Raw genomic sequence first — 27,468 nt, forward strand, 5'->3', positions numbered from 1 at the left:
GTGAACTGGAACTGTTCAGCATCAACCTTTTTATCATGACTAACTCTACAAAAACAGATCAGTTGCTGATTTCTCTTGCTTCTTTGTGGGGATTTGTTAAACTGGCAGCTGCACTTCTCTAAAATTGTTGTGTGTACACAAGAAATTCTTCATTATTTGTAACATGCTTTAAAGCATCCAGAAGTAAGAAGCACTTTATTAGTTCCAGTTAATTCTTGCAAGTGTCCTCATGCTTTCTCATTTGGAAGTACCTGATGCATAAAATTAATAAATGAGATATTTTCTAGTATGACTGGTACGATCTAGTTTAATCTCATGAGGTTTCATCTTTTGTTTTATCTGAATACTGTGTATTCAGGTGACTGCAGTCTAGTTTAAACTGCAATTGTAGAATGTGTGAAATTATCACCTGTTAAACTAAAATTAGTCAACATAGTGACGTGCAGTTAGGTTGGAAGTTCTAAGTGTGTAATAGGGCCAAGGTGAGTTGCATCCTAAATAGCAAACAATTTTGCATCTGTTACCTAGTAGGTACTAACATATTTAATGGTGGATTTGTTTATAATAAACCTCTGTTGTGCCATTGCAAATTACCAAAGCAAAGCTGCAATACTAAATGTCTGGAAAGCTCTTAAGCTTTGTGTAGCAATTTGAAGAAAATAGTGATCGAAAGCGTTCTTGAAGACAGCAACTCAGTACTGCTGTAATATAGTTTATTTTTCCATGTTAGAATTGGCATGACATGATGTATCCATTCAGTTAAAACAAAAGATTTATATTTTTGCATTGATTTAGTTCATTTGAATATTTTTATTTCTGTTGTAGCTTCTACTTGGGAATGTTTCTAAATTTTAGAGACATTTAACTTACAGTATATTTTACAGATTTGATTGCTAGTTAATGGTGGTAAACTGGCATGTGTTTTTTTTGTTTCCTCAGCTATTCTGTGATGTGGCTTGATAACCTCAGTCTTTGCCATAGCACTGCCTCCAATGCAAGTATTATCCTTCCTTGGATAATGAGCCCAAAATTCTGTGAAGTACTGCAGCCAACATCCTGCACAGGAGTGGCAATTGTTGCTTATTCTTATACTTCAATAACCTTGCAGTTAAGACTAAAGTCCCATTTACTTTAATAATTTCATGCTGTATCTATTTACTGACTTTGTTTCATATATAATAGTTCTTAAACCACCATTTAAGGAAAACTATTTTCAGGAATAAAAATTCTTTTTGTCCTACCATGGAATTCAACCTCAATTATTCCCCAATAATACCTGCTATATAGTCCACCCCAACCTATATACCACAGGCAACCTCTTTTCAGCATCCTGATGAAGTTTACTTCCCCAGCAAGTAAACTTAAAAGAGACGACTAATTATATATCAAGTAAAAGAGGCCCAAGCATTAATTCTTGTGGTTGTCTACTACGTGCAATTGCTGTCATGAATATGGCCAGTTGATTTTGTCTTTTATTTTGGGGATGGGGTGTGTCTTGTTTCTCACTATTCCAACTCTAATGAAAGGTCATTGACCTGAAACATAAATTGCAGTTCTCTTTTCACTGATGGTGTTACCTGACATTCTGTCTATTTCTTGTGTTTTGTGTTCATTCTTTTCAGATTTCCAGTCTCTGCAGTTACTTGATAATTGCCATCTGATACATCATTCTTTATGAAAAAGACACAATATTGGTCCTTAATCATTTCTATGACTTTTGTACATACTAAATTCAATGGATCAGATTTTCTCTAACCTCACTCTGGAGGTCTATTTAATATTTTGTTTCAGATTGCTGTTTACTAAACTGGGCCTTTAACCAGTACACTTATTAAACTGTGCACTGTAGCTGTACTTTTATCAGCATTGTTACTTCACTTTATTTTCCTTGCAAAGCAATCCTTGTGTGTTTATGTATGTAGCAAACAATAATATGGAAGTTAGACCAAGCTTTAATGAATTTCTGGTTAGGTCACTGGTACATTTTGTAAACTTTAAAAGAATATCAAGGCCTTGAAAAGGATGCAAAGGTGACTTGCTAGAAGGCAGTCAAATATGGTAAGGGGGATAGTTCCTTATAGAGAGGTCTGAGCGAAACGGGACTTTTTCATCAGAGCATAAATTATTAAACAAGTTTTTAATGGATTCTCAAAATTAGTGTTTTGATAGTAATGGGGCGAATCTTGTAGACCTGCAGTGTCAATAACTGAAGAAACGGATTTAATGTAGTTAGCAGAAGTTTTTTGAAGCACAGCAAGTTGTTATGATTGGGAAGTGGTGGTGGAGGATTCGGTAATAATTTTAAAAAGTGAACTAGACTTGACAGCTTATTACTTGGGAGTATATAGCTATGTGGAAAGATGGGCCATGTCCAACTAATGCTGTCCCTCATTTAAAGAGCAAATGACAGAGAGAATGAGCTGAAATAAATGCTTTTGCAATTTGATTCTATTATTCTTGAATCTGATCCATAGAATTATTTTGAAATTGTTGATTGCTGATGAAATTCAGGCTCTTTGCATGCCATCAGAAGATGTGAACACTACAATATAAAAATTATTGCTGTGTTTCACAATGTGCTTTCTTTATGCAGCGGTTGCAATTATGGTTTCCTTAATTGTGATTTTTCTCTTTAGCCACCAGTACTAGACATCATCAGTCCTTAATTTAAGTAGTTAATGGATGTACCGGTGTGATTTCTGGTAATACCATATTTACCAGCTTAATGTTGTTCAGGTTTTAAATAAAAATTTCTGTGTAGCTTTCTTCACAATAGTGGTTCATTTATATACTTCTGCATGAAAAAAAACTGAAACACACTGATATAGCCTTGTATTTAATCGGTCCTTACTGAGAAGCTGGAAATGTTATAATGTAAGAAGCAGTAGGGAGTAATCCATAACATCTTCTGAAACCAATTATGACTATTATTGTACCTTGTCTATTTCCTTGCCCACATACATATTGAAAAATCTTTCAGTCCTGAATATAGCCAAGAAACCCGAAGATGGAAAGATTTTTGGGTACAGATTATGTGCAATCTCATCAGGATTTAAGTACTACTCATGTCCTCAGCCCCCTTTATGTTCGAGACCAAGGTTAATAAATAGAAATGCACTTGTCTTTCTTCCTGTTTGCCACAACATATTCCCTATCATATTCCCTAACTACTGTTAGCAAATTGCTTAAACTCAGACAATTAATAAAACTGTTAATGAGGTGAATGAGGATTAAAATCCTTCATTCCAACAGTTTTGGTATTAACAAATAATGTATTCCCGTAGCCCTATTATTATACTGATGCAGCAAACAATCTCAGCTTGTTTAACAATCATGATATTGGCAAAGATCAACACAAGAAATGGGTCAAATCAGATTAGGATACATGGAATTAAACGTAGCGTAGTGATGTGGTTGGGAATTGGTTATTGGACAAAAGTGAAAGACTAGGAACAAACTGAACCTTGTCTGGTTGGCAATCAATGACTAGTGAAGTACCACAGCAATTTATGCTAGTGCTTCATCTGTTCAGTCCTTATCAACCTTTTGGCTGAGGGGATTGAATGTTGCAGTTTACTGACCCAATCAAGCTAGGTGAGGTTGTAAGTGCAGAGGAGATATAAAGAGGCTTCAAGGAATAAAGGCAAGACCATAGCACATGGATTATACAGTGGTGGGAAATAATGCAAGTTTATCTGTAATGAACATAACAGAATTGTGTAATGCTGCTGGTTTTAAGGGACCTGGGTGTGCATGCATTCAAGTTACTGAGGGCCAATATATATAGGTAGAGCCAATGATTATAAAGGCATGTTGGTCTTACAATGAGAAAATTTGAAAAAAGTAATTTAACTTTATTACAGTAGTATGGGCATTGGTGAGGCAGCATGAGTATTGTATACAGTTTTGGTTTTCCATCAGAGTAATGACACATTTGGTACATGTTGAAGATTCACTGGCCTTAGTCCAGATACGAGGCAAGATACAGCGAGTATTTTTTTTCCCTAGACTGGAGAGTGGAGGATGAGAAGACACAGATTCAGAATGAACTGTGGACTGTTTTGGACTGAGACTAGGAGAAATAGAGGATGGGAATTCTCTGGAATTCTTTGAAGAATTGTGAGAATTGATAGATTTCTGGTTATCAAGTGAATTGGGAAGTATGGAAATAATGCAAGAAACTGGAGTTGAGGTAGTAGAATCAGCCATGCGAATGAATGCTGGAATGGGGTCAAGAGGCCAGATAGCTTACTGCTATTCTTAGTTCTTGTGTATTGACATTAACATTTCAAATCTTGATTGAAGTTGTTGGAATATTAAAACTGGTTTTACATAATATATTCTTGTAAACTTCCAGAAAATGGAAAATAATTGAATATAAGAGCACTGACTACATTCTACTTCATTGAATTAAGGATTTTCTGGGAAAATGTTTTTCTACTGCAATATGATTTGAGGATTTATTAGTGCATTTGGCAATCCATATTTTTTAACCAATGTGTTGGCTTTGTTTGTAATGATAATTTTGGGCTATTTGCAATAGCCATTTAAAATAGGATAATTTTTTCTTACATTGTGGAATACTAAGAATTTTTAATCAAGGTTTTTATGAAAGCTAAAGTCAGTGATTATGCTGAATGACAATTAATGATACATAGTTCCAAATTTATTCTTTGGCCTGGGAAATGGAAATGATAACTGTACAGAATCCTAATGTCATATAATGAGTTAGTAATGAAATGGACACATGTACAAGAGAGGATTAGTTTTGTTGTTCCATTTTATCAGGTGTTTTTCCAGATGCTTGGGTATCCCAGGCTCACAGATGATGAATGTTGATATGAGATACCTGAGTGTGTGTGTGTGTCATTAGAAGATACATTAGGGAGAATGACCTGAAGGTAGTGGAAAAATGAGCTTGAATTTTTATGTTTAGCATTAAAAATCCATCTGCATTTAAAAGAAAAATTCTTTTGTCAACTTTGCTTGCAGAGAAGCAAGGTCCGGAGCGGAAACGAGTGAAGAAGGAGGCTGGAGCCAGAAGGTCTGGATTGTTTGGGGCAGGAATTAGAGCAGGCTGTCCACTCTCAGAACGGCAACAAGTTGCTTTGCTGATGCAAATGACGGCAGAAGAATCAGCAAATAGTCCAGGTCAGCTCTAACAGTGGTTACCACGTTGGAAGGTAGCGGTAGAAATGGGATATTATAAGATTTTGCTGTTGTATTGCTCGGTTTATCTTTGGTTTACTTTTCTTCCTATTATGTCACAATTGACTTGATAGCTATGCAGTAATTTAAATTATATTTTAATAATTTGACTAAAATTATTAAAAGCAAATGTAACATTAAGTATTTGGATAAAATACTGCAAATGCTGAAAATTTGAGATTTGAAAATACTGGAAATACTCAGCACTGTTGGTAAGGAGAAGTGTTAAATTCCATTTGGGCTTATACATTCATTGGTATTATTTAAGCACAGCAGCTGCAGTACAGCCTGTTCAATTCCTCCTACGCTATTCTTGGGAACTCAAACATGCCTTCCAAGTGAGAGGTAGATTTACTTGTGCTTTTTTCTATTAAATATATTGTACTTGCTGAGCATGGTGTTGCCTTCTTCACATCTCTTGAGGCCAGTTAGAAATTGGCTGATTTATTTGTCAAATTCAAACTGCTGGAGGAATGCAGCCAGCTCAACACCTCCAATTCTCTGCCTAATTCCCAAGCAGTTCATCCCAGAATGTATATTCTTCAAATGTTTATTTTCCCCCTTTGGGTGACTTCCGGATGCTATGCAGCAACGTATGGTCTGGATGTTGAACAACTTCAGACTGAGCTTCTGAAATTCATGTATCCTAGACAATCTAATGTCTTTACAAAGCTTAAACAACCTCATGAGGTGCACTATTTTTGTTCTTGTATTCATAAGTATCTGTCTCTAATAGAAAGATAGGTTTGATAGGTTCAGTTGGAGCTTGATTGTAATTTGTAATTATATGTGAGACACAAGACGTAGGAGCAGAATTATGCCATTCAACCCATTGAGTCTGCTCCATAATTTAATGTTGGCTGATTTCTTATCCATCTCAACCCCCTTTTCCTGCATTCTCCCCATAACCTTTGCCACCCTTACAAATCAAGACCTATCAATCACAGCTTTAAATACATAATTTAAAAACATTTATTGAGATACAGCGTGGAACAGGCCCTTTGGCTCATCTAGCCCCACTGCTAGCAGTCCCTTGATTTAATCCTAGCCTAAGCATTGGACAATTTACAATGACCAATTAGCCTACTGGCCAGTAGGGCTTTGGACTGAGGGAGGATACCAGAGCACCTGGAGAAAACCCACGGGGTCACCGGGAGAATGTAGAAACACTACAGTGCTGCCCTAATATATACACAATGACTTGGCCTCCACAGCAATGAATTCTGCAGATTCACCATCCTTTGTGGAAGGAAATTCCTCCTTATCTCTGTTTTAAAGGTGCGTCTTTGTATTCTGAGGCTCTGCCCCTGGATCTGGACTCCCCCATTATTGAAAACATCCTCTCCATGTCCATTCTATCTAGTCCTTTCAATATAGGTTTCAGTGAGATTCCCCTTCATTCTTATTTGCAGCAAGTACTGGCACACAGCCATCAGACACTCCTCATCTGTTCACCCTTTCGTTCCTGCCCGATGCCAATACATGATTTCTTAGATAAGGTGCTCAAAACTGCTCACAGTACTCCCAACCTGGTGGATTTCAGCTGGGATCACAGTCTGGAGATGTCTGGACATGCCGGCGTTGAAGTCAGCAGGTTCTGTGGTCTGTAGATGGACGACCCCATTTGTTTCAGCTTGTTCCTGCCCCACTGAACTCATATCTGCATACCTTGACTCTGTTTTATCCTCCTAGTTCAGTCCCTTCCTACCTACATCCATGGCACTTTACACACTCTGGATCTTTTCAATGATTTCAGGTTCCTTGGCCCCTATCATCTTATTTTTACCATGGATGTCCAGTCGCTGTACACCTCCATCCCCAAGCAGGAAGGCCTCAAAGCTCTTCAGTTTTTTTCTGGACACCAGACCTAACCAGTTCCCCTCCTCCACCTCTCTCTGCGTGGCGGAACTTTGTCCTCCCTCTAAATAATTTCTCCTTTGGCTTGTCCCACTTCCTTCAAACAAAAGGTGTGGTCATGGGCACCCACCCGGGTCACAGCTATGCCTGCCTGTTTGTCGGCTACATGGAAGAGTCTGTGTTTCAGGCCTACACTGGTGACCGTCCCACACTTTTCTTGTGTTGCATTGGTGCTGCTTCCTGCACCCATGCTGAACTCGTCAACTTCACCCACTTTACCTCCAACTTTCACCCTGCCCTCAAATTTACCTGGTCCATCTCCAACACCTCCCTCCCCTTTCTCGACCTCATTGTCTCTATCTCTGGAGACAGCTTATAAACCCATGGAGTCTCATAACTACCTGGGCTATGCCTCTTCTCACCACGTTACTTGTAAAATCGTTGCCACCTTCTCTCAGTTCTTCTATCTCCACTGCATCTGCTCTCCAGGTGAGGCTTTTCATTCTAGAACGAATGAGATGTCCTTTTTCAAAGAAAGGGGCTTCCCTTCCTCCACTTTCAATGTTGCCCTCAACTGCGTCTCTTCCATTTCATGCAGGTCGGCTCTTACTCCATCCTCCCACCACTCTACCAGGGATAAGGTTCCTCTTGTTCTCACCTACCACCCCACCAGCCTCTGCATCCAGTGCATAATTCTCCCAAACTTCTATCATCTCCAACTGGATCCTATCACCAAACACATTTTTAAAATTTTTTTTATTTTTTTCTACAAACAAACAACAACAAAAAGTACAGCACATCCACAAAAACCATGACCATAACAAAATCAAATTAAATATTGAGCAGCAAAAGGGAGAATAATATAAAGGCAAAAGTAAACATACACAGCAGAGGTGCACTGCACCAAAAAAGCCTCAGTCCTCACCCCGTAAGAAAGTCCAATACAGGGCCCCATATCCTTTCAAAGATGTCCCCTCTGTCCTCATTACGTAGTCTCGGTCTCTCCAAATGTAAAGTATTTGCCAGTTCTCTCAGCCACAGATCGTACGTAGGCACAGAGTCCACTTTCCACATTTGCAGGATTAATTTCTTAGCAATTACCATTCCAAACAATACAGCCATTTTTTCAGACTTACTTCTTCAAACACATCTTTCACTCACCCCCCCCCCCCCCCCATTTTCTGCTTTCCACAGGGATCGCTCCCTACGCGACTTCCTTGTCCATTTGTTCCTCCCCACTGATCTCCCTCCTGGCACTTATCCTTACAAGTGGGACAAGTGCTACGTCTGCCCCTACACCTCCACCTTCACTACTACCATTCAGGGCCCTAAATAGTCCTTCTAGGTGAGATGACCCTTCACTTGTGAGTCTGTTGGGACCATATACTGTGTCCGGTACTCCCAGTGTGGCCTCCTGTATATCGGTGAGATGTGATGTAGATTGGGAGACCACTTTGCTGAGCACCTACGTCCGTCAGAAAAAACAGGATTTTCCAGCAGCCACTTCCTATTTCCATTCTGATATGTCCATCCATGGCCACCTCCACTCTCATGATGAAGCCACACTTAGGTTGGAGGAATAACACCTTATAATCGTTTGGGTAGCCTCCAACCTGATGGCATGAATATCGATTTCTCAAACTCCCAGTAATTCCCCCATCGCCACCCCCCCACCATTTCCCATTCCCTTTTTCCTCTCTCATCTTCTTGCCCGCCCATCGCCTCCCTCTGGTGCTCCCCTGTCTTTTTCTTTCTTCCACAGCCTTCTGTCTCTTTCACCATTACTTCATCCCTCCCCCTTCAGGTTTCACCTGTCTCCTGGTGTTTCTCTCTCCGCTCCCCCCAGCTTTTAAATCTATTCCTCAGCTTTTTTTTACTCCAGTCCTGCTGAAGGGTTTTGGCCCAAAAAGTGCCTGGCCTGCTGAGTTCCTCCAGCATTTTGTGTGTTGCTCACAATACTTCAAGTGCGGTGTGACCAGTGCCCTTTAGAGACTCTGTGAAATCCTTGCTTGTATATTCCCTTGAAATAAATGTTAACATTGCGTTTGCTTTTCTTACCTCCACTGAACTTAAAAGTTACAACTTACACGGAATCTGCTTGAGGACTCCAAGCCCCTTTGCACCTCTGATTTTTGTATTTTCTTGTCGTTTAGAAAAATTTACAACTTTATTCCTTCTACCAAAGTGCATAACCATATATTAAACTACACCGTATTCCATCTGCGACGACTTTACCCATTCTTCCATTTTGTCCTAGTCCTTCTGCAGGCACTCTACTTCCTCAATGCACCTGCCCCCCACCTACCATCCACAAACATGGTCACAAATTCATCAATTCTGTCATCCAAATCATTGACGTATAACATGAAAAGAGGTGGCCCCAAGTTAATTTGAAATTTCTTGATGTTCTTCGGTACTGGTCACATTTTTATTACTATTATTATGTGAAACTGCAAGTTGGTACTTTTGCTGATGTTTATCATATTTACATCTACTAATTAGTTAAGACATACAGTTGTAAGAAAAAGTTTGTGAACCCTTTGCAATTACTTGGTTTTCTGCATTAATTGCTCATAAAATGTGATCAGATCTTCATCTAAGTCACAATAATAGACAAACAGAATTTGCCTAAACTAATAACACACAAACAATTGTACTACTTCTCATCATTACTGGGTACACCATTTAAACAATCGCAGTGTAGTTTCAAGAAATACGTGAACCTCTGGGGCGATGCCTTCTACAAAAGCTATTGGGAGTCAGATGGTCCAATCGATGAGATGAGCATCCAGCCAAGGAATGCTGAAGGAGGTGAGAAAGAACCCAAGGGTAACAGTGAAGTAGCAGAAATCTCTAGAACTTGATAAAGTCTCTGTTCTTGTGTCCACTATGAGAAAAACACTGAACAAGAATGATGTTCATGGAAGGAAACCACTACTCTCCCAAAACAAAAACATTGCTGCATGTCTCAAATTTGCAAATGATCACCTGGATGTTGGACAATGTACTCTGGACAGATGAGACAAAAGTTGAAATTTTTGGTAGAGATGCACACCAGCACCAAAACCTCACCCCAGCTGTGAAACATGGTGGAAGGAACATCATGGTTTGGGGCTGCTTTGCTGCCTCGGGGCCTGGACAGCTTGCAGTCGTTGAGGGAACAATGAGTTCAAAATTGTATCAAAACATTTTGCTGGAGAATGTCAGGGAAGTAGTCTGTCAACTGAAGCTTAATTGAAGTTGGATGGTGCAACAAGATAACACAAAACACAAGAGTAAATCAACAAGAGCATGGTTTACAAAGAAGAAAATTAGTATTTTGGAATGGCCAAGTCAGAATCCAGACCTTAATCCAATTGAGATGCTGTGGCATGACTTGAAGAAGGCTGTCCTTGCAAGGTATTCCCAAAATATTGATGAACTGAAATGGTTTTGTATGGAGGAATGGTCTAAAATTCCTCCTTGCCATTGTGCAAGTCTGATCAGCAGCTACAGGAAACATTTGGTGCAGGATATTGCTGCTAAAGGAGGTTCTACCGTTATTAAATACAAGGGTCCACATACTTCTCCTGTCTGGACTGTGAATGATTAAACAGTGTGTTCAATAAAGACATGAAAAGTGCAGTTGTTTGTGTTACTAGTTTAGACAGATTGTGTTTATCTAGAATGGTGACTTGGATGAAGATCAGACCACATTTTATGAGTAATTAATGCAGAAAATGAGGTAATTACAAAGGGCTCACTAACTTTTTCTTGCACTGTAGATGCATATTGTAATATTGTATGCATAGTGTACATGTGGTGGGCCTTAAGAGGAAGTTGTGTGCCTCCTGGATAAAAACATGTTGTCATCCTATTTGTGGAACTCTGTTGTATTTGCTCTTTAACATCTGGGCTGATGTTTGAAGTAGTTTCATTAGAATTGTAGCCTGTTCAGCCATACATCAGACTGTACATTGCATAAGCTATTATCTCCTAAAGTTATGCAACCTGTAGCACTGTATATTGTCTAAATTGCTGTGAATGTTTACAGTACAGTAGCTGAGCTGTACAATGCTTGTTCCCACAATGCTTGTTCCTATTCTGTACGTGCCTTGAAATATCTTAACTGTTTCTCATTTTTCCCCTGTTGCTTGCTATTCCATTGACTGTACTGATCTCCAGACAATGCTCACATTCAAAATTCCCAGATACCTTTTCAACCTGGATTATAACATCCAATCTCAGGCCTTGGTGATCACTTAAAACTCCCCAAATTTGATGTCAGTGGAAGAATGTGGTTAGAGAAAGAACTGATTAAAACTTGTTTGTGTGTAATGTGAAGATACAGTTGATAATGAACTGCAACACCCCCACCACTCCCAAACACCACACGTTCAATCCTTCGCCATCATCCCCTTCTGGGGAGAGGGGTCAAATTGCACAAGGGCTCTTTCAGGGAGAGGCAAAGCATTTTGGAACTTAACAGATTTTAAAAGGTTCATTCATTATCAAAGTATTTAACTCTGAAATTCTTCTTCTTTGGGTACTTGTGAAGCCAAGAAAGGCCTTTTTGATCTTCCCCCAAGTCCTCCCTCCCTGCACAAAAAAAAGAACAAAAACATAACAGGCACGTCAACCACCAAATCCCTCCTCCATCAAAAAAATGAATAAGATTGGGTGAAAAACAGAATGCAAAAAAAACTATATAACCAGGAAAAGTCTGTAGTCCAGGTCCACATTCAAAATGCAGAAAACCTGGGCAACATTCTCTGAGCACAGCGGCAGGCTCTCCCCTCTCTGATAGCATAGCAGAGTGATCCTCAGTGATCAAAAGGCAGGCAGCCGGTAAGGTATCACCTTTCCTGGTTAAATACTTGGAAATCAAATTCCCATGGGTGCTCTCCTGAAATCATTATCATTGGACAAATATTGTTAAAGCTGATTTAATCGTTGATAATCTTTGCTGTCTGTAGGGCTTAGCTTTGTTCAATTTGAAGCCATAATTACCAAAGTTACAAGCATTGACTGCACTTCACCAAAATGCTTCACAGCTCAAAAATAATTCTGAAGTGAGGTGAGTGAAGTGTCTATCATGAGAGAAGTGGAAATGTTTTGGTTTCTTGAGAAAAATACTTTTCATTAAATTGCATGTGTAATTCAGTACATTTGTACACTACCGTTCAAAATACAACGTAGAGAATCCACTTATGTACAAGATTTATGTTAGTTCACCATACAATATTGTATCACCATATCACCATGTAATTTCTTTCACATAATTTCCTTGTTTGGACTGTCCAATAGGTGATCACACAAACTTCTCTAATGGGCAGGTGAAGTAGCACAATGCATCCGAATGAAACACCCACGGGTGGCCCGTTTGATATTCATGTTCTCAATCCAATGCTCCTTCCTCCTTCCTCAAGTTCATACTTTTCACTGTGGGTAACAGAGAAATAACACAAGTTGGTGTGTTTTTGAAAGTAAGATGTCCTTCATTCTCATTTTCATTTTGCAGTGTTGTTCCCTCAGCACCATTAAAATGATGGTGTTAAATATCTTAGAAAACTTTAAGCTGGCCAGCTCACCAGGGCCTGATGAGATGTATCCCTGTGATGCCATAAGTGCCAAGGGATGGTGTTGCTAGAGCTCTGAAAGAGATTTTCAAATCTTTACTTGACAACAAGTACAATATTTTTATTTGTGTAGTCGTTGTGACACCTGCTATCTATTTAACTCCTGTGCACCATCACGTTGCCATCTGAGATGGTGTTGCCACAACAATGCTGATGTCATCAACTACTTACTTGAACCAATCCTACAGTGATACCTTTATATAAAAAAAAATTCTCTAACTTGCTCCATATTTTATCATTCTTTGCATACTAGGTGCAATTCATATTAGCCAATTAATCTTCTTTGAGATATGAGAGGAAATGGGAGCACCCATACAAATACTGAGAGAAGGTGCATGTTCCACACAGAGTACCTGAGGTCAGGATGAATCTGGGTCTCTGCTGCTATGAGGCAATGGCTGTACCTGTTATGCCACTGTGTATGATTGGTACATGCAGATGTTGCGAAAACTGATGGTAATGATGAAGGTGAGGATAATCTTTAGACTACAGGATATTGGTAAAATGACGGAGCAATGGCTTATGGAATTCACTCCCATAAAGTGTGAGTTGATTCCTTTTGGAAGGGTAGGACATGCACAGAAAATAGTTTGGTCCACGGAAGTGTTCAGGAGCAGAGGGATCTTGCTTTGCAAGTCTAAATTTACGTGGAAGTGGCAGCACCAGTAGTTAAGGTAATTATGAAGGGATGTAGAATGTGTTCCTTCATTAACAGAAATATAGAATAAAAGGACAGGATTGTACAACTTTATAACACGTTGCTTAGGTCACATCCAGAGTATTGTGTGCACTTCTAACTTCTAAGTTGGTACAAGAGAATGCAGAAGAGATTCTCTAGGAGGTTGCCTGGGATGCAGCATTGTATTATTAGAAACTGGATAGGCTGGATATATTTTTTTTCTTGGAGTGGAAGAGATATGGGAGGACTAATTTAAGGAGTGCAAAACTGAGAAACGTGTAAGGGGTAGATTGCAAGAGACTTTCTCAGTACAGAGGCATCTTAAACTGGAGAGAATAGGTTTAAGGTAAGGGCTCGGAAGTTTAAAGGGGATCTGAATAGTTTTTTCATTCAGTGGTTAGAATCTGGAGTGTACTGCTTGAAGGAGTGATGAATGCAGAATTTAAGTATATAGATAAGTGCTTGAATTATCAGAACAATGAAGTTTGCAGACTGAGTGCTGGAAAATAGCATTGTACAGCTGTGCACTCAGTAGTCAGCAAAGATGTAGTGAGCTGGAGAGTATGTAAGTTTTAGTATTTGCTATTTTAAAAGTGCTAGAAGTACACAGGACATGAAGCATCTTTGGTGTGTGTTTCATTCAGGATGGTGGGTTAAGCTGTGTAAGTGGAAGCATCGTGTTGATAGAACAAATGAGGAATGTTTGTTAACTTGGCCAATATCTGGACTTCCACTCTGAATTTAAAAGCCATAGAATGTGATCAAGTGAAGAATCAATGTACATTGAAGGTGAATTAGATGTCTATGTATATGTCATTAGGGTCATAGACAGTATTGAAAATCACAGATATAGGAAAATTATTAAAAATGCTAAACTCTATATCATGAAAATTACAGCATAAAGAAGAAATACTTGTACAGACCAGATGCTTTAGTTGCAACTCCTTAGAAAATAGCAATTCATGCTTCATGAACAATTCTTTTGGTGTTCTATCAGTTTTTGATAACTAAAGGACATGGGAAAAATGTGGATATATGGAACTGGATCATAGGTTTGCCTTGATTTCTTTAAATAAATTGCACTCAAGGATCTAATTGTATTCTGATTCTGTGTTCTCTCCATCATGTCATTCATTTCAAACTGATTGTCTGTAATATTTGATAGTTATGGTTGAAGTAGTGATGCTGTGTCTCCACCGTGTTAGAGTTTGATTGCTACATGTTTCCAGTGGTTTTTGGTATGGTCTTTAAAATATAATTAGGCCTTTAGCTTTTGTTTACTTGTAACAGTGTGTGGCGGTGGTCTTCATGGTTAAATGTGACAACGTTTTAGGTTATTTAATTCAGTTTAAATAATCTTTAGAAATCACTCAATGTTGGAAACATTTTAAAGTCTACTGGAGACACTGGCAAATTTCACATGTGATTAGTATATGAAATGAGGCTGCAAGTGGAAGTGGTTGAGGCAGGTATATTAACAACATTTAAAACTTATTTTAGACAGGTGCATGGATTAGAAAGGTGTAGAGGAAAAACTATTTGTTTATTTTGTTTGTTGAGAGCGCAGAATAGGCCCTTCTGACCCCTTGAACCAAGCTGCGCCGCCTAGCAATTCCCCTGATTCAACCCTAGCTTAATCACCAAGTCCAACTCTTGGCTTTCATGTGTGGCTTAGTTACTAGTCCCAATGGAACTGTTTCTACTGACAAGAGAAGGAGCAAAGGCGGACCACTGGCGCCTCAAAACCAGTTGCTTTGGGCAGGTGTGGCTTGTTAGCCTTGGACAGCAGCCTGCCTATGATTTTTAAACCTCCACTGCCTTGTGGCCATACCCACCCATGGGGAAAGGTTTTGGGAGTAAACCCAGAGGAAGAAATTTGGAGCCGGGGTCCCTAAGGCAGTTTGATGTTGTTTACTTCACTCTGGCAACCTCTGCGACAACACAGGTGCCAAGCTGTATCAGTGTTTGCCCTTCCCTTGGACTACATCAGTGACGTGGAGAGGGGGAACCCGCTGCATGGGTAACAGCCGGTTCTTCAAATCTTCCCACCCAGGTTTGCACCCTGGAGAGGACACAGTCCACCAGGGACACAAACCCATGATCCCCTGGGATTGGCAGCTGTCTAACAATCATGGGACAATTTCCAATGACCAATTAGTTTGTTTTTGGACTGTGAGAGGAAACCCGCGTATTCACAGGGAGAATGTACAGGTTCTTTAAAATCAGTGGTAGGAATTGAGTGATCTGAAGTGATGTGCTAACCATTAAACCATTACGCTACTCTGCTACTTAGATGGGAATCTTGGTTGGCATGAACCAGTTAGGCCAAAGAGTGTGTGACAAAGTCTATGACTGTATGTGACAAAGTTCCATCCCATGATACTTTGACCAACGAAGTCTCTCGATGCATTTCAAGGCAGGACTTCCTCACTGAACTGCCTGAAGCCCCAACTGCATCCAGTGCATGCGATTGGATTGAGAACGACAAGTGAGAAGTTAAAAATGGGCATATATATTTATTTCACATACCGTAATTAGATGAAGCACTACCTCTTCCTAAAAAGAAAATTTGAAACTCTGCTCAAATTGGCAGTGGATGCTTGGCTCCATGAACTTATTTATGAATAACATTAAGATTTTTATTAACCTGGTTGTTTGTTTGGAGCTGAGTCGTATCATTACATCCAGATTGCTAGAAGTACTTTATGCTACAAAGTTTTCTTGCATAACAGAAGCAAGTCTAAATTTTTTTCTTCATTACTAGTTCCTCAGACTTGCATCCAATGTGTCCTCAAGCTCATCTTAAAACATTAAGTAACTTTCATGGTCTGCATTTCCCACTCTAATTGGCGGCTCAGTCCCTCCAGGTCCATTTTTACCCTTCATAGCCTGATAGTGATGGCATGGTGGGTTAGCAGCTGGGGCTTCAGGCTGTGTAAAGAAGAAGATGTCCAAATTTCCTGAGATATTTTAACAGCCAGTGTATCCAGAAGTGATGCTGCTTGTGAAAGTTACCAATGACTTCAGTAGGTTTTAAATATCACAAGCATTTAATGTTTTCTGAAAGTTAGTAAAAACTGAAGAAAATAAATTTTAAAAACTTGGTTGTTCAAATTACAAAAGTTTAGTAAAGCACACAAAATACACAGATAATCCGACATAGAGTAATGCGTAAAAATGTATCTGCCTTGTTTAGTGCTCTTTACATTCACTGGGTCTGATGCTAGGTCTGTATGATCCATTTAGGGATTTCTTCAGTTTCTTCAGTAATTTTGGCTTGAGTTTCCAGCTACATAACTCCACTTTATTAACATTCACTTTGAATTTGTTGTGTACTTCTCAGACTTACTATATCTCTAAAACCTTTGCTATTATTTCTCTTAATAAAAAGTCCACCAGAAGCCACTCACTCTCAGCAATTATTGACCTTTTAAAATTTTGATGAGGTAGGAGGATCTCCATTGCACTACTGAGTTATGCTCTATCTTGTCACGTAATTGAATATGGTACAGTTTGTTTTCTCACCTCACTAGTGGCACACAGTCAATAATCTGTCTGATCATGCCCTACTTGATTGTGTTTCTCGTGAATCTCTTCGACCTTTTGCTATCATAGTTCACCTCGTAAGTCTTTTCCGTATTGTGCGTCTTGTGCAGTGCTATCCCAGATGCATTTCCTCTATTTAATATTTATTTAGAGATACAGTGTGGAATGGGCCCTTCCAGCCCTTCGAGTGGCACTGACCAGCATCCCACAATTTTAGCCTAGCCGAATCACGGGGCAATTATCAATGACCAATTACCCTACTAACTGGCACATCTTTGAACTGTGGGAGGAAACCAGAGCAGCTGGAGATGACCCACTCATTCCACAGGGAGGACGCACATTCTCCGTATAGATGACGTTGGGCTTGAACTCCAACCTCCCACCTCTGGAGTTGTAGTAGCATCATAACCACAATGCTACTGTGGCACTCCTTATTGGAATCAGGTTTAATATCACTGGCATACGTTGTGAAATTTGTTGTTTTGCAGCAGTAGTACAGTTGCGAGAAAAAGTTTGTGAACCTTTTGCAAGTATCTGGCTTTCTGCATTAATTACTCATAAAATGTGGTGTAATCTTCATCCAAGTCATAATAATAGACAAGCACAATCTGCCTAAGCTAATAACATACAAACAATTGTACATATTCTAGTCAATACTGAATACACTACGGTACTTAAATATCACAGTCTAGGTTCGAAAAACCATGTGAACCTCTGGGCTAATGGCTTCTACAAAAGCTATTTGGAGTCAGATGGTCCAATCAATGAGATGAGATTGGAGGTATGGGTTGTAGACGTGCCCTGCCCTGTAAAAGAGCCACACAAAGTCAGGTTACAGATCTGAGTCAGGCTCTTCTCAAGAAAGATCTGTTTATTTGTACCATGCCGTGAACAAAACAACTTTCAGAGGACCTTAGAAGAATAATTGTAGAGATACGTGAAGTTGCCAAAGGCTACAAAAGGCTACAGAGACCCGAGTGTTCATCAGTCCACGCAGTAAGAGAAAATTGTCTCCAAATAGAGGAAATTCAGTACTGTTGCTACACTCCTTAGAAATGGGTGTCCTGCAAAGATCACACCAAGAGCACAATGTGCAATGCTGAAGGAGGTGGAAAAGAATCCAAAGGTAACAGTAAAAGGCCTGCAGAAATTTCTAGAACTTGCTAAAGTCTCTTCACCTGTCCCTATAAGAAAACCACTGATCAAGAATGGTGTTCATGGAAGCTCACTATGGAGGAAACTGCTGCTCTCCCAAAAAATAAGCATTGCTGCATGTCTCAAGTTTGTAAAAGATCACTTAGATGTTCCGGAACGCTTCTGGGACAATGTTCTGTGGACAGCTGAGACAGAAGTTGAACTTTCTGGCAGAAATGCACACCACTATGTTTAGAGGAAAAAGAGCAATGCATACCAACATCAAAACCTCATCCCAACTGAAGCATGGCAGAAGGAGGATCACGGTTTGGGGCTGTTTTGCTGCCTCAGGGCCTGGACAGCTTGCAGTCGTTGAGGGAACAATAAATTCAAAATTTTATCAAAACATTTTACAGGAGAATGTTAAGGTATCAGTCCGTCACTTGAAACTTAATAGAAGTTGGTTGATGCAAAAAGAAAATGATCCGAAAGACGAGAGTAAATCAACGAGAATGGTTTAAAAAGAAAATTTGTGTTTTGTTGGAGTCCAAACCTTAACCCAGTTGAGATACTGTGGCATGACCTGAAGAGGGCTGTTCATGCAAGGTATCCCTGAAATACTGATGAACTGAAACAAATTGTGTATGGAGGAATGGTCTAAAATTCCTCCTTGCTGTTGTGCAGGTCTGATCAGCAGCTCCAGGAAACGTTTGGTGCAGGTTCTTGCTGCTAAAAGAGGTTCTACCAGTTACTAAATACAAGGTTACTAAAGTTACTAAATACACATGCCATCACATTTATTGTCGCCCTTACAGCCCTCATTTCCCTAATCTTACCAATCCTAGTCTTCTGACTACCCACCCTTTTTCAGCCTGGACTGAATAATTTAAACTGTGTGTTCAATAAAGACATGAAAGTACAATTGTTTGTGTGTTATTACTTTAGGCAGTTTGTGTTTGTCTATTATTATGTCTTAGTAAGATGCAGAAAACCAGGTTATTGCAAAGGGTTCACAAACTTTTTCTTGCAACTGTACATTGCAATACCTGTGCAGTATTAGATTTATGCCACACTTACCACTTAGTGCTGTGGCCAAGAAGTTTCACTTTAGTCTCATCTGATAACAAAACCTTCTTCCACATTTTTACAGTATCTTTTAAGTAATGCTTTGCAAAATAATTAGGGCAAGGATATGCTCTTTTATTTTGTGGTATGTGTGGAATAAATCTTAATACAGAGCATCAGCCAGGTAGCACCATCCTTACTTCACAGATTGGTGAATCTGTGGAATTCTCTGCCCAGGGAAGCAGTTGAGGCTTCTTCACTAAATATATTTAAGATACAGTTAGATAGGTTTTTACATAGTAAGGGAATTAATGGTTATGGGGAAAAGGCAGGTAAATGGAGCTGAGTTTATGGGAAAGATCAGTCATGATCTTATTGAATGGCAGCGCAGGCTTGATGGGCCGGATGGCCTACTCCTGCTCCTTTTTCTTGTGTTCTTATGTACTATATAGAATGGTGGAGATAGCGTCTTACCATGGGGATGCTTTCAGTGGCAGGGAATGGAGATCTGGTCAGGATTGATCAGCAGGTGAATGCTGCTAAATACAGAGATCCTGGATAAAAACCGGCCAGCCTCTGCTGGAAAGCTTCAATTGATGAGGAAGTGTGTCTTTCAGCAGGACAATGGACCAAAGCACATTACCATGGAATGGTTTCAGATGAAGAAAATTAATGTGCTTGAGTGGCCCAGTCAGAGTCCTGACCTTAACCCCATCAAACATTTCTGGCAAGACGACAAGATTGCTGCCGCTTCTCCCCAACTAACCTGGCATAGTTTGCATGAGGAAATCTGCAGATGCTGGAAATTCAAACAACACATACAAAATACTGGTGGAACACAGCAGGCCAGGCAGCATCTATAGGGAGAAGCGCTGTTGGTGTTTCAGGCCAAGACCCTTCGTCAGGACTCGGCAGTCCTGACGAAGGGTCTCAGCCCAAAACGTCGACAGTGCTTCTCCCTATAGATGCTGCCTGGCCTGCTGTGTTCCACCAGAATTTTGTGTGTATTGCTGACATAGCTTGATCATTTTTGCAAGGAGAAATGAGCAAATCTTGTTCCATCATGTTGTGCAAGTCTGATAGAGACTACTGACTGTAATAGCTGCAAGAGGTGGTTCAACTAAGTGCTGAGCAAAGGGGGAACTTCTGACATTGCAGCTTTTTTGAATTTTTAGTTTTACATGCCTTTCAATTTACCCTATTTTTTTTGGGGGGGGCAGAACAGAGCATATGATTCACAAATAAAAATTCTCAGTTAAATTGATCAAAGTCCCTCGTTGTAATACTGCATGTGAACAACGGATGAGAGGGCTGAATACTTTTTGAAGCACATATATATTGCAAAAAGAGGAAATATGAGGAAAGAGAGAAAGTACTTAGCAGTTAATGATGTAGATTAACACCAGCTGCATTTCTTTGCTTAAAACAAACTGCTGGAGGATTTCAGTGGGGTCAGGAAGCCTCTATGGAGGCAATGGGATAGTTTTTGTTTGAAGATACTGATCTGCTATTGAGGTTGAGATTGATTTCTCTGAACTCTCCCTCACTTTTTTCCTCTTGCATTGCTTTTATACAAATTAGCCATTAGATTCCAAGATCTGGATGAATGAGTTTAACTGGCAAAGTTTAGCTGTTTTCTCTTTTTATTTTCTCATGTCCATCAACACCTTTAAGCATCTGAAATTCTTTAACCTGCTCCTCCCACTTCCTGTTTCTCCAATCCTTTCATCTGTGGCTCAGACAAACCAATGAATAGTCATCTTGTTCAGTTGTACTGTTCGTTCCCTATTTCGTTGTTCTGTGATCTATCCTTAATGAAGTCTCATACTCTTGCCATTAGAGCCCTCTGCCCGTTTTCTTCCCCCCTCATCTGTCTGATTTCTTCAGTCATTTATACTACTATCTAATCCTCTTAATGCATTCTAATTTCAGTTGATTTTTTTTCTTTCTCAATCAATCCTGCAACAGACTGTGGGCCCAATATGCACAGTCTGCAATGTACTGTTTTATATTGTGTCCACAGGATGCCATTTTGTCTAAAATTAACTAGAACCTATTCCACAGTTGTGAGTAGTTTGCCGTATGAAATGCCTATGTCAGAAGCATTATTAATTAAGAGATGAAACCCTGATTTATTTCACAACTCGAGAGACAGACACAGACCATAAAACTGAGGCAAAAAAGTAGTAAGGTCTTGGGACTGTATCTGGATTACAGTGTTGGCTGTCTTGAGGTGAATTAGAGTGGACAGAACACCATGACCTGACAAGGAGTTCCATTGGACCTTGTGGGAGGCTAGTGCAGACATTGCAGGGGCCCTCTAAGGTGTGCACGTGTGCATGCGCACAGAAGGACTTAAACGGCATACAAAAGGTTGCCACCCTCTATATGTTAAGTATATTTCACGATCGTACACAATCGCATTTTGTTTTCTCGTTTCTGATGCGGATGGTGTTGACAATGTGGAGTTTGCGATAATTTGTCTGCAGATTTTAGAACTGGCTTATTTATATTGTTTTTATAGAAGAAATTATTCAGTGTGCACATGTTGGTGTCACTGGGCAAAAAATTGCACAGCACAATATTTTTGCGCACATTATTCATTACAAATTAGAGGGAAAGTTGAATGGCAAAAATATTTAAACTGTCCTTAACCACGAGTGAGATGCCAAAGGACTGGAGAATAGCTACTGTTATTCTGTTGTTTAAGAAATGCTCTATTGTGGATAAATATTGGAAGGTAGTCTAAGGGACAAGATAGTCAACATGGCTTTGTGCATCACAGGTCATGTGTAACTATCTTTTAGAGTTTTTTTGAGTATTATCAAGAAGTCCCACATGGGAAGCTGGCCTAGAAGGTTAAGTGGCTTGGCATTCGGGATGAAGTATTCAATTGGCTTAGTGGCAGAAGTCAGAGAGTGGTAGTAGATGGTTGTCTGCAGGCCTGTAACTAATGTACTGCAGGGATCGGTGCTGGGTCCATTGTTATTTATCATTTATATTAATAATGTAGATGATAATGTGGTAAACTGGATCAGCAAGTTCTTTGTCATGAAGATTGGGGGCGTAGTTGAGGGAGAGGAAAGCTGTCAAAGAAGATAAATGTGAGGTGTTGCATTTTGAGTGGACAAGCCAGGGTAAGCCTTGTACAGTGAATGGTAGGGCACTGAGGTAGAACAAAGGGATTCACAGTTCTCTTTATGTGGCATCACAGGTAAATTGGGCCATAAGGAGAGCTTTAACACAGTGGTCTTCACAAATCAGGGCATTGAGTACAGGAGTTGGAATGTTACTTTAAAGTTGTATAAGACATTGGTGAGGTGAAATGTGGAGTATCATAGGTTTATTTAGAGATCACAGGGTGAAGGGTGAAATATTTAAAGGGAATATGAGGAAAATCTTCACTCGATGCTGGTTCAAGTGTGAAATGAACTGGTGAAATGGTAGTTGTGTTTCAGTTTGTAATGTTTAAGAGATCTTTGGGTAGGTATGTTTATGAGAGAGGTAGTTTTCTTTCTCCTGTCATTCCAAACCTATACTGAAATAGCACTGACCAAAGCCTGGAGACATTTAAGCTGCTGGACAACTTCAATGAGTCAGGTAACATGCGTGGAGGGAAATGTACAGTTGATATTCCTCCAGCTGCTCATTTATTTTAAAAATCTTGTTCTTTGGATTTTAGATGATTGTGAATGTTCTTAATTTGAAGATAAGGCTGGTATGTACTATTTCTAAAGCATTTGCTATCTGGATTAGTTCTTCACATTTACTCTTGTTTTATTTTCACTTGGGGAGGTAGTTGTAGATTGTTTTGTAAACGGAGGGCAAGGCCTGGACATTGGAATTGTTGCAAACTCTGTGGAAGAGCATACAATTGATTGTGTCAATTGTGATGAAAGAAATCCTGGCTATTTCAGACTGTAACCCGGAAAGCAGAATGTCATATGTATGCCAAAATGTCATTGTATTGTCATGTTAACAAATGTGCATTATCCCACAAGAGGGCCTCAGATCTCAACTTTTGAACTGTTGCCTTTTGATTTCTTTCCCCTCTGGTTCTCCTTTTCTAACTGCAATATGCATCTCTTGAATTCTGCCATTTAACCAGGATTGCTTCTGAACATTTGTGTGGCCATATTAGCTGCTACATTGCACCCAAATCCATTAATCCTGTCTCTGCCTCACCTTTCCTTTCTTTGCTTCTTTTCACTCATTTCCTCCCAATGCATTCTGATCTTTATCCCTATTGCACTGATATCTTGTCTTCACATCTGACATTACATCATTCACAGGTACATATGTTCTCAATGTTTTCTGTAAGAGCAATGCTGCTCTTCTATGATAATGTTGAATATGATCCACCCAGCTTTATTTCTTGTTCTGATGGCAGCTGATACGCAAATTGTTCCCTTTCTTTGTTAACTTCTTTTTTTCAAGGTTTCAGCATCATTCAAACTCAGTTGTTATCCTTGCAAGTTCTATCAAAGAAAAAACTTTGGCCAAGCTCCCAAATATTATCATTGATAGATAAAACAAAGATACTCACAGATTGCAATAAATTTAAGCTAAAGAGATTGCAAAAACTTTCAAATGACTGAAATGAGGAGAAATATATTTTAATCGTTATCCAATAAATCAAAAGTTTCTAACATTAATGCAACCAGTATGCAGATAAACACAAAGTTATGTTGTGCACAGATCGTACCCCAAAGCACCCCTCGCAGTCGATTTTTGGACAAAAGAGAACACCAAGTTCTGCCTCCAAAACCAAAGACAAAGTAAATAAGAGAAATGAGCGTGGAGAGACACGACTTCATCGAGCTGCCATTCGTGGAGATGCACGTCGCATAAAAGAACTCATAAGTGAAGGTGCAGATGTAAATGTGAAAGACTTTGCAGGTAATAGAAGCATTAAGTGAACAGTCTTTTGTTTCAAAAATTTAGTATGAGAGAAATGTAAGTGATGCAGCAATTTAACCATTACTAAGAAGCAGTAGGGGGAGAAAGGTGGGAAAATGTGTTATTGAATCATATATGATCATCTGAAATAAATGGTAGGTATCTTGTCTATTTCTAGCACCACCTTAACACTTTTAGCTAGATTTTGTCTAATATTTCCTGATTCAGATTTGTTAAAGTTGAAAAGTTTAGAAAATAATCTATGCTAAAGACATTTGTTGGGGTAAAAAGCCATTTTCTTTAACACCATACATTTGAATTCTATCCAATCACGCATTAGCCAGTTTTAAAAAGAAAAAGCAGCTTGCTCTTAATGATATGTATACGTTAATGTTATGAGACAAATCGGCATTCAGTGTTCTACATTGGCTAAAGTTACTTAAATTATTTTTATCAAATAAACATTATTGCCTGTCTTTTTTAATGGAGGGTATCATCAGTGCCAATATGAGCAGTTTAGAAGAAATGTATTAGATAATCAAAGTGCATATTTACTTTAATCACAGTAGCTGATAAGCTAAGAATTTGTTAACACAAGGGACCCTGCAGATGCTGGACATCTTGAAGAACACAAAGTTCTAAGGAACACAGCAAGTCAGGGGAATAAACAGTCGATATTTTGGACCGAGCCCCTTCATTAGGACAGGAAAGGAAGGGCGGTGGAAGCCAGAATATGAAGGTAAGGGGAGGGGAAGAAGTACAGGCTGGCAGGTGATGAGTGAAACCAGGTGAGGGGGAAGGTGGGAGGAGGACAGATTGAAGAAAGAATCTGATAGGAGAGGTCAGTGGGCCATGGAAGATAGGGAAGGAGGAGGGGAACCGGAGATGATAGTCAGAAGGGGTAAGAGGGTAAACTGAATGGGGAATGGAGGAAGGGGGAGGGGTTGTAATTACTGAAAGTTCTAGAAATCAATGCTCATCAGGTTGGAGGCCAACCAGATGGAAATGATGTGTTACTCCTCCAGCATGAATTTGGCTTCATCATGGCAGTAGAGAAGGCCATAGACAGGCATGTCAGAAAGGGAATTGGAAGTTGACTTGAAATAAGTGGCCATGGGAAGGTCCCTTTCGCTCTGTTGGACAGAGCGAAGTTGCCTCATGAAGTGGTCCCTCAATCTGCATCATTGATGTAGAGAAGGCTGCACTGGGAGCACTGGATACAACAGGTACCTCATCAGACTTGTAGGGAAGTATCATCTCAACTTGAAGGACTGAGACCCTAAATGGTGCTGAGGTAAGAGATGTAGAGGCAGGTGTAGCACTTGGCACACTGGCAGTGATAAGTGCCAAGAGGGAAATCAGTGGGGAGGGACAAGTGGACTATGCAGTCACATAGGGGAGGGAGAGATCTGCATCAAAATAGGATCTCATTGTAGATGGCAGAGGTTATAGAGAATGATGTGCTGGGTACGGGGTTCGTGTGGTGGTAGATAACAACAGGGGGAACAAGGGAAGTTGAATGCTGTGGTTGTATGAAGCTGCTTTTTGTTTATTTAACTTTTCAAATTAAGTAATCCTAACTCAGAAGTGTTTAACGCTATCCCTAACTAGTAACCTGTAACCATCCGTAACCACGTGTACCTTCACTCCAGTCCAACGTGCACCTCAAAAGAAACCACAGTGTTGGAATTCTTCATAATTCCAAGTATATCTGCTTTTTCACCTTTTTAGCAGATGAATCCTTTGGCATAATGCCACTAGATAGATAATACAAAACAATGTTGGTATAAATACTAACAAAGACCATGTGGAAACCATAAGTAGCAAATAACAGTGAGAATGAGAATCTCAGGAGATGAAAATAGCAAATGTGCCTAATGAAGCAATTATTCTACTGCCCTTGAATTTTATTGAAAAAAATTAATGCTAAAGCTACTGTGACTATTTGTTAAAATAAGATATACTGAGACTGAATAAGCAAGTAATGTTTATCAGGATATTTAAGGGTTGTGTTGATTTATTTTCAGGTTGGACCGCTCTGCATGAAGCATGTAATAGGGGTTACTATGATGTTGCTAAGCAACTCCTTGCAGCAGGTGCTGAGGTCAATACAAAAGGCTTAGATGATGATGCACCTCTCCATGATGCAGCTAACAATGGTCACCGCAAGGTCTGTTCAAGTTGATAGTTATGTTGACGGTTTTGTTATTTGATTTTGATAGATACATTGATTATTAAAAGAATTCTAATTACAACCACTAAGGAAGGTGTCATGTAGAGTATCTTCATTTCTGTACTGATTGGAAATATTTTTAGCAGTATTTGAACGTCTGTATAGTCTTCCTTCCCCCATCTATACTTCCCACTAAAATGTCTTCGCCAATTTACACGCTATTTAAGCCCCTCAGCGTTGTGATTTGCCAATAATGCATCTCAAAAGTCTTCCCATTCACCATTCTGCATGAACTTTATTTCCAACAGTCACGTTATTGGAATATGAATATTAGCTGAGGTACAAAGTTTGCCTAAGGTAGAAATTTGCGGATGCAAGTTTCTCTGTAATGCTACATTGACATTTATTAATAGTAAATTTGCCTTGGATTGTGTTAAAGGAAAAAAATATATTAAGATTAGACTTATTTGGCTAAAAGATGGATTTATGTTTTTTCTGTGCTTAGGATATGGGTGTCTCTGGCAAGACCAGTGTTTCATTCCAGTCTCTCTGAAAAGGTGGGGGTGAACCACTACATCATTATTAACATTAGGCAAGAAATTCTAGGAAGAAGTTAAAAAGTAAGACCTCAAAGGTCATAGTCTCTTGATTATTCAAGTGTTAGTAGGAATAGAAGTAGAAAGATTGCATTGATTAGTGTGTGGTTTAAGACATGGTTCAGTGGGAAGGACTTCTGATGCTTGGCACATTGGGAGCACCAGCAGATCTATTCTAGATGAATGGCATTAACCCGACAGGGCTCCTATTATTGTTTTAGTCGGGAGGTTCACTGTGTGGTCAAGGATGCATATGCTAACACGGCAGTGGCTTTGTATCGCCATAACATAATAGAATAGAAGAATAAAGAATGGAAATGGAATAAAAGGGAAGTAGCTCAGTTTTGTAAGGGAACAGAGTAAGACACTGGAAATGCAAACAAAAATAATGCGCGTTTAGAATGTGTATTTGTAAACACGATTGAAGTTGAATACATTAGTGAGGTAAGAGCAATCCTGCCAACTAAAGCATGTATTCTAGAATACAAGGTTTTGGGGAAAGGGTAAAAAAAATGGAATGATGGTACTAATTCCTGAGACAGAGAAGCAGTTTAAGCGACAGGTTACTATCGATGCAATGCTCCTCAGACAGGATGAAGAGGTCAATACTCCCCAATGCCATTAGGCTTTACAATTCTACCGCCAGGACTTAAGAACTTTTTAAAGCTATTATTAATGCTTTTTGAGATGGTG

At 39.4% G+C, this 27,468-nt stretch overlaps 1 protein-coding gene across 1 annotated transcript in view; it reads left to right on the forward strand.

Moving 5' to 3' along the window:
- Positions 1 to 27,468, forward strand: part of ankrd11 (ankyrin repeat domain 11) — a 163,237-nt gene that overhangs the window by 92,772 nt on the left and 42,997 nt on the right. The window contains exons 5-7 of the mRNA XM_073070221.1: positions 4,993 to 5,151; positions 23,806 to 24,006; positions 26,034 to 26,176. Coding sequence (XP_072926322.1) covers positions 4,993 to 5,151; positions 23,806 to 24,006; positions 26,034 to 26,176 — 503 coding nt within the window. The remainder of the gene's footprint in view (positions 1 to 4,992; positions 5,152 to 23,805; positions 24,007 to 26,033; positions 26,177 to 27,468) is intronic.

The sequence above is a fragment of the Hemitrygon akajei genome, chromosome 17 (genome assembly GCF_048418815.1).
Source record: "Hemitrygon akajei chromosome 17, sHemAka1.3, whole genome shotgun sequence".
NCBI lineage: Eukaryota > Metazoa > Chordata > Chondrichthyes > Myliobatiformes > Dasyatidae > Hemitrygon > Hemitrygon akajei.